Source organism: Carettochelys insculpta, chromosome 5 (assembly GCF_033958435.1).
Source record: "Carettochelys insculpta isolate YL-2023 chromosome 5, ASM3395843v1, whole genome shotgun sequence".
NCBI classification, from domain to species: Eukaryota; Metazoa; Chordata; order Testudines; family Carettochelyidae; genus Carettochelys; species Carettochelys insculpta.
The window spans coordinates 107,353,451-107,365,580 of record NC_134141.1 but is presented as its reverse complement, the minus strand read 5'-3'; the positions used below and the strand labels follow the sequence as shown (position 1 = coordinate 107,365,580).

Genomic DNA, 12,130 nt, shown 5'->3' with positions numbered 1-12,130 from the left:
TCTTGCTTTTAAAAGTATTTTCTCATTTTCCCCCTAAATATTTCCATTAAGGAACAGAAAAGTACGACTCTCTGATCATTCTATTTCTACATTTATATCAGGACAAATATTTGATTTAATTTAAAACAAACTAACAATCCAGCACAAAATGTGTATTTGCATAAACTCTAGTTTTAATAAAACACATCAATACTTAGTAGGAATTATAAATTTGATTTAGTATTTTTCCTATTTACTTATAAATTACAAGGGGAGCGGAACTTGTATCTTTTATAAGCATTCTGTTTTATACTGTATAATGTAAACCATTTGCAGGTTACAGAATTTTCATCTTGGAGATACATCTACCTCATATAGCTGGAAGAGACCTTCAGAGGTCATTGAGTTCAGTCCCCTGCTCTCACAGCAGGACCTATCACCATCCCTGACAAATTTTTATTTTTGAATTTATTTGCCCCAGATCTCTAAATGACCCTCTCAAGGATTGAGCTCTCAATGAAGGATTTAGCAGGCCAATATTCAAACCACTGAGCTATCCCTCCCCCCAATTTAGAATATCTGTTAAGAAGCTTAAAAAGCAACATTTCATACCCTAGTAATTTAAGCAACTCATTATTTTATTCTCTTTGTTAAGGCTCCTTTTTTGCTGTCTGTGCATCAACATCTAGTTAACAGGCATATGCAGTGCTCTTGTAATTATTAGCCTGTGTTAGCTAATTGCTGCTTCACACTATCAGAAAGAGCTCCTTGGTTTTTCACTACTCAAATCAGACACGGCTATTGGGGAAAAAGAGAGATAGCTAGAGGGAACAATTAAATAATCAATGATACCATCCAGATCATCTAACATGCTTTTCATGAAATTAAAGTATATCAAATCTAGAAGTCACCCCAACTAGATAATTTTATAATGGGGCCCTTAAATAGACAAGTCCTTTTCAATTTATTCTGCCCGTAAAGAAAAATGGCAGTGTCAATATCTTTAATCCAGTATGTGAAAATTAGTTTCAATACTTTAAATTTCACATTGAATATGACCAGTGCCTGCACATTTACCTCATATAAATCTTGTAAATACAGGCATTAGCCCCAAAGTAACCAGGAACAAACTGAGGCTAGGGAAAAGGTCCCCCAGGCTTTCGTGCGAGTCAAGATAGCAAAATAAATACTTTGCCAAATAGGCTCTATACCCTACAAAAAAAGCTACATGGGCAGACATGTGCCTGCAAAGAGCCCCACTGACTTCACTTTATGTCCCACTGACTTCAATGGACTGACTATTCACATGCATGAATGTTTGCCACATCTGAGCTTATGTTAGACAGGGATGACGTGGTGGCTTTTAGTTTATTTTTAAATTAAGTGAATAAGTGTTTGAGAAAAGTGCCACATTAACCCTCCTGGAGACTAAAAACCTCTCTCAACAAAACATATGTCATACCACCATTCTTAGTGCAATTTTCCTCAGTCTCCTAGTTACATGCTTTAACCCTAATTTGGAGAAGAGGGCAGTTCAGTCTCCATGCTCAGTCCTCCGCCCCAAAATCTGTGGTCTTTGTAGAGGAGTCCAACTGAGTCGATAAAGTGGATGGTATTTTTTACCATGCGGTCATTTGCTCAGTGGGAACTAGAAAGATTACCAAATCACATCACACAGATCAGGAAATATCCATAAGCTAAGTTTGGATCATTATCAACTGGAGATGAATGCAAAGTGGGACAATACAAGTGCAAGGATACAGATTTAATAATAATTCTTTTAACCACCCACTTGCCTTTCCTTTGCAAATTGTATATACTGTAAAATTTATTTACTATACAACATGATTATAAAATTATATTATGAACTGTAATTTTTCTATAATACACTTACCTGGTAGTTTTGTGTAGTTACTGGAGGTGGTGGTGGTGGTGCTTCCTGTTGTCTTTGGGTGTAACCGTAGTCTGTCGCTGTATGTGCTGTAGGATAGCCTCCATAGGCGGCAGCTGTTGCAGCAGCTGCAACAGCGACTGGTGCAGGCCTGGCTACTGCAACTGTAGCTGCTGCTGGGGCATAGGCAGCAGTAACTGTGTGTGCAGCTACTGGAGCCTGATGGACAGTGTAGCTAGCAACTGTAGTTGGATGGGAATAGGCTACACCCGAAGCTGGCTGCTGGCTATATAGAGAAAAGACAGTAAGTATTACTTGGCAAATAACGAGTCCATTAGTTTAACAGTTAAACATACTAGACTGACACCTAAATATCTCACTCAACTTTAACATACCAGAGAAGTTGCACAACTAAGTTTTGGATAATCCTAGAGATAGCTACAAGTTTATATAAAGCACTCACTCACTTATAAGCCTTTTAAAATGACACTTATCACCACTGAAGTATTAATGGCTAAACTATTTAAAAGAATAAGTGCCCATCTAATAAAAACAAACATTCTGACAACAGAAATAAAAAGCTTTCAATTTATCAGGTTTTGCATGATATGGAAGTACTACAATAGTTCTTAGGGTAGTATATATGACAAAACTACACTGAAAAAAGAACTCAAACTATTCCACTTTCCATGGCATTTTCAGGGCAAACTGCAGGATTCCTTTTATGCTACTGGAGTTGTAAAACAAATTACATCGCCAAAAATGTACCATATATAGTCCTGTTAACTGAGCCAGCTGAAAGAAAGAGTGACTTCTTAAACGTTTTATAAAAAAATGTCAGTGCAAAAATCTCAACTCAATAGGGAGAGATTTAAAAGTAATTTCTGATGAGGGACAACCCTTTCATGTGTTCAGATTAGGTAGGCAGGCCACTGTATCTAGAAAAAAAATGAGAAAAGATGTAATAACTGAAGATCTGGTAGCCAAATCAAGGGCATTACAGAAGTGAGGTGTGATGGTTCTAACATTATTCTGCCAATCTTCAGGGTACACTTTAAGATTAATTTGCTTCTTTACTCTTTGCAACATGCATGAAGCAGGATACAGGTAAATATTTACTAATGAGAGGAAGATACTAATAATACTCCAAAGAGAAAAGAAGACTATTTGAAGGGTGGAATCTAATAGCTATAATTGCCTTATTGTGATCTGTAACATAAGTACGGTGCATTATACAAATGACTAAGTTTATGTAGCTTAATTTAAAAATAGAAACACAATTATAAAATAATTACTGCCAAGAAGTCTGTACTTCTTACAACCTTGGTGGGTTGGGGTTTCAATAAAAAACTAAGAACTTTTGACAAACAGCTCATGCACCAAAGTGATTTGTTTCCTGCATTTCCATCCAAATAATCATTAGTAGTCATATCCCTACATAAGAGGGTTATTATCTCTATTTTATAAACTCAGGCTATGTCTACACCAGACATAGAAATCGACCGCAGATTGCAATTTTAGCTACGCCAATTGCGTTCCTGAAAACCAATTTATCTGCAGTTGACTTCCTCCACGTCTGTCCATACAGAATAAGGTCAATCGGTTGGGTGACCATCTGTCCTGTACTGGCCATATTTCGGGCGCCAGAAAGGTATCCTGATTTATTTCTAAAAAAGGGCTAATTGCCCAATATTTGCTGGCTGCCTGAGCTGTGGGGAGCTGGGAGGATCACTGGCATGGCCAGCTTGGATCCTGCTCCGTACTGCTCGGAGGAGCTGAAGCCTGAGCAACGTGGCTGCTACCTGGCTCCCCACTGCTCAGGGGAGCTGGAGCCTGAGCAGCATGGCTGCTGCTTGAATCCTGGCTCTCTGCTGCTTGTGGGAGCTGGAGCCCAACAGGCGCAGCTGCAAATTGGCTCCCTTCTCTCTGGGGAGCCAGAGCCTGAGCAGCGTTGCTGCTGTTGAGCTGGAGCCCAAGTGGTGCGGCTGCTGCCTGGCTCACGGTTGCCAAGCTGGGGGGAGCTGGGAGCATACTGGCACTGCTGGCCGGGATCTGGCTCCCCATGGCTCGTGGAAGCTGGAGCTGGACCAGTGTGGCTACCACCTGGCTCCAAACTTCCTGCTGCTCAAGGGAGTCTGAGCTTGACAGGCATGGCTGCCACCTGGCTCCTAATTTTCAGGGGGCGCTGGAGCCCAAGCAGTGTGGCTGCCACCTGGTTCCTGGCCAGCAGCTGCTGCTGTCCCCTGCAGCCAGGGAGCACCCCTCCCCGGTAATGTGGCAGCCCCCATAGGGCAGCCACTGCCTGACTGGTAGGATGACCATCTGTCCCATTTTGGCCAAGACACTAGCTCATCCCCCTGTCTCGTATTTGGCCTGGGGAGCTACTGTCACCCTATTGAAGGGAGCATTTCTCCCTTCAACCTTCCTTATTCCTCGCCTCTCACGAGGAGTACAGGGTGGACATTAACCCTTGGGAGCATCATTTTGCACATGCACAAAATAAAATTCCAGAAGATCGACTCTGAGTGGGTCAATCTTCTGCTGTAGCGTGGCTCTAGCCTGAGAAGCTAAAACAGTCTCAATGTGACTGCTGTGACCAAACACATCACAGGCCATTTATTTGTTGTTGAGTTTCAGATAATCTTGCACCCTTCAACACTTTAGATAAGCATCTATTGGTGCTATTCACTTTACAAATACAGTTGGAGCTGACAAACGGAAAAACAATGTCATGAATGGCAAATGGCAGTGGCCCAACACAAAATGGAAGGTCCCCAAGAAAATGGAAATGTGTATCCTTTGAGTTGAGGATGTTGTACCAGTCTCCCAAAACCAGGGATGGAATAATGAAAACTAACTTCCTGAGAGTCTTGTTGCGGCAGCACAAATCCAGAATGGGTCTAAGGCCCCATGTTGCTTTTGAAATTAGGAAGCTGCAGGAGTAGAACTCTTTTCCCCTCAAGTCTGGAGGGAACCTCCTTTACCACACCCAGGTGTAGGAGGCTCAAACTTCTTGAATGAGGAGTTGCTCATGAAAAGGGTCCCTAAACAAGGGAACTTGAATGAAAGGGAGAGCCAGCATGAACTTCAGATTATAGTCCAAAGGTGTTATGTTGAGCACCCAATGGTCAGACCTGCTGCGACCAGGCTAACCAGAAGGGGCATAGGCTATTGAGGAAAGAAATGGGGGATGGATCCTAGGCCACATCCTCAAAATACCCATGTCTGGTTTCCTTGGCCTCTGGAAGAACAAGGCTGGGCAGAGGAAGACAAAAGGTGACACCCCTTAAATCCTTTATCTTTTCTGCAGAAATTGAATTGGAGAACTCCAAGATCTTGACAAAGGGGGATGGAATGGCTTTTCAGCCTGGGGAGAGGAATGAAGGCCCAAGGAATGGAGGGTGGCATGGAAGTTCTTAAGGCCACAGATTTGTGCACCCGTGAGTTCTGAAAGAGGCCTGCTCCCTCAAACAGATGGTCCTGAAGGGTCATCTGCATCTCCTGCAACAGCTCAGAGGACTGTAACAAAGTGTGCCTCATGACCACTGAGAAGGCAATTATCCTGGCCACTGAATCCATAGCATCCCAGTCCAACTGGAGGGCCACAATTTTGCATTTGTCCACCCAGGTGGTGAACTTATGAGCTCAGTCCTGTAGAAGGCCCTTCTTCAACTTGCTGATGGAGTCCAAAAGGCTGAAGTTGTACCTGTTGAGCAGGGCCTGATGGTTAGACACTCAAATTGCAGGACAGCTGTCAAAGTTTCCAGCCAAACCAGTCCAGCCTCGTCTGTTTTGCAGTGTGCTGCTCACTTGGCCCTTTTGTTGATGACAGCTGTGACCAAGCTGAAGGGTGAAATGTACAGGTATTCAGATCCCTTTGTGGGTATGTAGCACTTCTTTTCCATCTTCTTGGAGGTTGGCAGAATGGAAGACGGGGGTCTGCCACAGACTTGGCAATTTTTAAGGATGCCTGTGGTGGACAGGCAATGTGATGCAGGCCAGGCTGGAGGAAGGTATAACACTAATAACGTTATCAGACTTCTCTATTAGCTCTTCAACCTCCAAGTTCATGTTGACAGCCACCCTTCTGGAAATAGCCTGGTGCTCCTTGACGTCACTGGAGGGCGGGGATGGGGGTGGGAGAAAGGCTGCTCATTTGCAAGGTCTGCTTCACTTAGAGATAAAGGGGAAGAGGCAACTTCCTCCTGCTTATCCAGGGATGGTTCTTGAAGCTCTGGGACCCACTGCGTAACCCCTATGCTGGATGTGGCAATGTGCTCCAACTCACGTGCTTGCTAAGTGGGTCACTGCCTGACTCCACACTGCTATAAGAGGAGCTGTGCTCATCTTGTGGGCCAGTGGCAATTTGCTTTATAGTGGTGAAAGGCTGAACTCCCCTTCAAACTTGGGGCACTCAAGCATATAACCTGCTCCTTCTGAATATGATGGTGAAAGATTTTGTAGATTCTGCACTTAGCCTTTCTGTGCGATTCCCCCAAATACTTTAAACAGAGTTCATAGGGGCCAATGATGGTCAGTGACCAGCTGCACCACAAACATGGCTTATAACCTATAGCTCATACCCCACTCCAAGGGAAAGTCCCAGAGGGGACTCCAATTCCTAAATAGCTACTCTAACACTTAAAGGTCTAACTAAGCATGTATCAACAAACAAAGAGACAGAACAATAGACTAAGAACTGCTAACGGTCTTGCAAAGCAAGATAATGTGCTCAACCAACCGTCAGAGGGGATAAAAAGAGAGTGTAGGGTAGGCAGGGTGTAATATACCAATACATGAGCACGGAACTCAAAAGGGCATTGTAGCTGATCCTACAGATACCACTAAGGCTAAAGTCCCTGACTATGCTGGCACACACCTTGAATGGAATCCATGTGAGCAAGCATTAGAAGAAAACTTGTTTTGATTATTCAGAAATATAAGGATGCATTAAAAACTTTAACAAAATGCCTGTCAGTTACCCTTTTAAAAAAAAGTAGACAAATTGTAAGTTTGTTTTAAAACAGACAACTGGCATGGTCAATTAGTTTAAAAATCACACAAATAGAATATTCCCTTTTCCAAGTGAAAGGAATACTGAACAGAGAAGTGCTGAGTTAACTATGTGGGTTGGGTCTCTACCAAGATAACCTCCTACTTTATTTAAACACAAAAAAAGTGAGCATTTGGAAATAATGAACTAAATCTTTAGCACATGAACGATATCCCCCCAATGCACAAAATATATAGCAAAAAGAGAAAAAAGTATTATATAATAAAGGGTGGGATCCTTTTCAACTAGTTGGCTTTGTTCTTGTTGGTTACAGCTCTAGATTTATAAGAAATCAAGAAATGACAGGGGAAAAAAGTGCCAGCTTATATTTAAATACATTTCTCGTTTAGTTACATGTAATATGGTCACTGAAATGAAACCCCAGTTTGCGATAGTATTTTGATGCCAGTAATGGCACAGGATGCAAAGGAATTAAAAAATACTTGGGTGGAGATCTTATGTGTTGCACACATTTAATCTTGGTCACAAAAACTATAATCGTCACTGAAAATACAACGCTACAGTTCTTTCAGCTGCTCTAACAAGTTTACATTTGCAAAAGAGAGTCTAGGGTGGTTGGCACCCCCTGCTCGTCAAAAACATAATTTAGTCTTGAAAAGCCTGATCCAGTTCTATTTAAGTCAGTGGCACTTTCATGCATTGACAAATGGAAGCATGATTAACCCCACATTTTCTTTCAACTCCCTCTCAGTGCAATATTAACAGTCAAAGAGGCAAGGAACAGTTTGGCGCCACTTCTACCACCACCTGAGACTGGTTCCAGCCACTTCTCATGGTAAGTCTGCACTATAAAATGAACTCAAAACATGTTGATGCACAACCACTGTGATAATTAAACCACCAGATGAGCTTGCACTAATTTAACTACCGATATGGGGCATGGGGCACTGGCCACTGGCGTGATTCTCTGCTGTTAGCCCTGACCTGGCAGGATTCCAGCTTTCAGCTGAAACAGTCTGATGTAAGCACAGCATCTACACTGATGCTGTGCTCACCTAATGACATCAAGCTAAGTACTATGCCTCTTGCAGAGATGGCGGTAAGTCCCTGTAGTGGGTAGGGGCAACACTGTAGGATAGATGCTCAGAGCTAGGTTAATGTAAACTGTTCTACATCAACTTTACAGTGTAGATCAGCCATGGACAAATTCCATTTTTCCTCCGTGAATGAACAAAGCAAAGAATTTAGGCTCTGCAAGAGCAGACCAGTCTGGGAGGACTGGCTTCTGATGGTAGAAGGTGACAGCGGGTACTAGGGATGTAAAATCCCATTTAATTAACCAGCTAAACATTAAGTTTAACTGGTTAACTGATTAAAAAAGGGGAGGGGGCATAGAGGGTGGCCACCCCAGCTGAGCTGAAGCACCCAGATTCCCAGCACTCCCAGACCCACCAGGTAGGAGGGCTGCTCCAGCCATGCTGTTTTAGCCCCCTACCGGTTAACCATAACAATTAAGTCATAAACCTCATCTGCTTATCCTCCACCGTTAATCCCTAGTGGCTACTAGTGGCATCCTGAGTGGATCAGGCTACAAACAGTGGTCATTCAACTGGGCATGTGAAAATAACAGAAAGTAGCTGTTCATCACAAGCAATTACTACATGTAAGCTAAATAAAGAAATGCTCAAAAATGTCAAATGCAGACACCACTTGTAATGAGGCTTCATTACCATTTAAGGTATACTACAGTACTGTTGCTCACATACTGTGAAATATCAATACAAGTTAGGATCACACCTAGCAAAATAAGATTTTTTTTCACATCTCATTTTCCTGGAATAACCAAACCGTCACCTTGTTTCCCTCTGTGGTCATTATACAGTACACCTGTCCCTGCTTTCAATCCCATAACTGCTGCTGCCCCCCATGTGGTCCTTATACAGCAGAGCCCCCTTTGCATTTTGACACACAATCCCATTCCAGCCACAACCAACCCCTTACTTTGCTCTAAGTTGTAAGACGACGCACAACAAATTTGGTGGTCCTAGCTCTCACCGTTTAGGAGTTCTTGAACAAACAGAGGGACTGATAAACTTTCATCTGACAAAACGGATGTTTGCCCACAAAAGCTTATGCTCTAAAATGTTAGTCTATGAGGTGTCGCATGACTTCTTGTCTTCTCTCAAATATACAGTAGATTTGGCAGTTGTCTTGTCATGGTACAGAATAGCCCTAGTCATGTTATAACTAAGGCTAATAAGGTTCTATTGCCATGTTTACTTTAGCAAACCTGTTCCCCTCGCTTCTGCAACATCATGCAGAGCTAGTGATCGAGTTTGCAAGATTATGCAAAAGATTTCTGTTTACATAACTGCTTCTTAGGCAACTGTTAGATGCTTGCTATCAATCATTACAATCCTAATATTCTGAAGAACTTACAACACTTCTCTGCAATCTTCAAATTGGGATCAGTTCACAAAACTCCCCCTACAGTTTGTTTCAGTTTCTTTTACTCTAGCACAGCTGGATCCTATTAAGTGTTACACTTTACTGATTCTACCTTTCAGAATTACTCCCTGCTAAATCATAGGTTATTTTGTTAATATGACTATAAAACACAAGGTATGCATTCTTAGGATACAGTGCACACTGACAAACCATGCCATATAACCAATAACCTATTGGTTATTGACCAACAACTAACACACACTGACATGGCTTACTGACATGATTACTCACACTTATAAAATATAGATGTCTTAAAATTTTGAAGAAAGTAAACAAAGACTGGGATAAAGCAAATAAGTAGAATTGGCTTTGACAGTCAGACAATCAGGTATCTACAGAAGCAATTAAAAGAGACCAGTTACCTTGCAATTTTGGTCCAAGTTTTTCAATCACAGAATACTAGAATTAGGAAGGACCTCAAGAAGTCATCAAATCCAGTCTCCTGCTCTCACAGCAGGATCAAACACCCTCTGTATTATCTCTGTTAGATATTTATCCAACCTGTTTTTAAATACCACCAGTAGTGGAGATTCTACAATCACCCTGAAAATGTATTCCAGTACTTAATCACCCTGACATGAAATTTATCCTAATGTTCAACTGAAACCTCCCTTGCTGCAATCTAAGCCTACTGCTTTTTGTCCTGTCATCAGAAGCTATGGAAAGTGATTTTGCCTCCTTCTCTTTTTAACACGCTTTTAGGTACCTGAAAGCTGCTATCATCTCCCTCTCAGCCTTCTCTATTCCAAACTAAACAAATCCAATTATTTTAATCTTCTCTCACAGGTATATTTTCTAGAATGTCAGCCATTTTTATGGCTCTTCTCTGGACCCTCTCCAATTTCCCAACATCCTTCCTAAAACACAGTGCCCAGAACTGGACCCAGTACAGGCTGAACCTCTCTAATCTGGAACTCTCTCATCCAGCAACATCCACGATCCAGCATGATTTTAGTTAGCTGAACAACCATTTACAGTAAACTCTTTCATATCCAGCAACCCTGGAACCAGGAGGTTACCGGATGATCAAATATTCTGGATAATAGACAGCAGCTGCGGGGGAGGTACAGGCCAGCGGCCCCCACCCCCACATAAGAAAGTTCAGCTTCTCCCCCACCCCCACCCCTCACTGCCAGCTCCTGCTCAACCGAGGCCCCATTTACCTTTTGGTGGGGACAGCAGGAGCTGCTTGTGGAGCTTACACAAGGCCACACGGCACAGAGAGCCACTCTGGGCAGCGGACACCAGGTGAAAGAGCACAGGAGCCCACCAGCTGCACACACATTCAGCACAGAGGGAGGCAGGTCAGGCGCTGAGTGGGCCAGACTAAGGGGCAGAGTGTTGCTCCCATGCTCATTTCTGCTCTCCAGGAGAGTAAGAAAGGGATGCTGTGTCATGGCTCAGGATTTGCCGGAGTTATTATGCCTGTTATTTGAGAGTTCCAGATGATCAAATACCAGATGAACAAGAGTTTTCTGTATCATGGGTGTGGCCAAATTTCCTGTGGTCCTATAGAGTTTGTTTACACCTGTCAATCCTGGCTCTCACTGTTCTGTGGTGTTATTTAGCTGTAATTTACTCCTAAATGTCTTCTAAGAGACCAGTAAGCTGTGGAAGTGTTGACAATGCTGCTAAACAATACTGACCTCCTGTGATTCAGCAAATTCTCTTGTTTGGCACCAGTTAGGTACTGAGAGTGCCAGACTAGAGAGGTTCAAAATGTACTTAATTTGGAAAGAATAATCAATTGCAGGAATGGGAAATGACTGCCTAGGAAGAAGTACTGCAGAAAAGAATTTGAGGCTATAATAGAGCACAAACCTAATTAGTCAACTATGTAATAATGTTGCAAATAAAGCAAACATCACTGCGGGATGTTGTGATGAATGGGAAGGGTACCACCCTCTTCTGTACATCCCAGCCATTTAGTTAAAAAAATGCAGTAAAGGGTTAAACCCAGAGACTGTAGAGCCCTGAAAATCTCTAGGAAGTGTTGGCAGGGAGCCAGAAGAGCCAGTGGAAAGAGTGTGAAATCTGAACTGAAGCAGTGATGTGTCTGCTACAGTCTGTGTGTGACCAGAAAGAACTGGGTAACAAGTTAAGCCAGGAAAACATCCATGAAATATTCAGCAACATCCATGCCTAGGGAAGGACTAAATCTGGAAATTATAGATATTTAAGTGGAGCAGGGAACGTTTAGTCAGGCACGATCAGATTATTTTCCTTAGTTTTGGGTTTGATGGGAAGCAACTCTCTATTTTTAATCAGCCTTTTTTCAGTTGCTCTGTATGACCTAGAAACCACGTCTGCTTTACCAAGTATTTTCTTTGTTTTGTTAATAAAAATTTAATAATAAATAAATAAATAAAAAATTAAGACTATGACCTGAATCTGTGTCCTCGAAGGCATGTATGTATGAGCCTGAGACCAAAGGGTTTAACTATTAGGAAAATTACAGTTGTTTTAAGCTCTCTCCAGAAAGAGGGTTAAAGAGCTTGAGGGTACCCTGCACAGGAAGAAATCCCCAAATGTGTCCTCCTGTGCTCCCAAAGGGTTTTTTTGCACTTTGGTGGTGGCAGTGTATCATCCAAGGTCAAGGAATCATTAACCTTGGGGAGCTTTTAGGCAGAAGCTTCAGTGGCAGGGTATTTGTAAAGTCTCTTGAGTGCCCCCCCACCTGCTGCACTCCAAGCACCAGAGTGGGAAACAGCCTTGAAAGGTGTTTTAGTAGGACTGTT

The 12,130-nt window shown here is 42.4% G+C and overlaps 1 protein-coding gene and 1 non-coding gene across 4 annotated transcripts in view; both read right to left on the bottom strand.

Moving 5' to 3' along the window:
- The window catches only part of ZFR (zinc finger RNA binding protein), a 47,618-nt gene that overhangs the window by 25,999 nt on the left and 9,489 nt on the right, over positions 1–12,130 (bottom strand). For all 3 annotated transcript variants that reach the window (XM_074995700.1, XM_074995701.1, XM_074995702.1), the window contains exon 3: positions 1,874–2,156. In XM_074995700.1, the coding sequence (XP_074851801.1) occupies positions 1,874–2,156 (283 nt within the window). The remainder of the gene's footprint in view (positions 1–1,873; positions 2,157–12,130) is intronic.
- LOC142013958 (small nucleolar RNA SNORA66) lies at positions 9,094–9,226 on the bottom strand. The gene has a single exon (XR_012645833.1). It is a non-coding gene; the product is annotated as a small nucleolar RNA SNORA66 (small nucleolar RNA).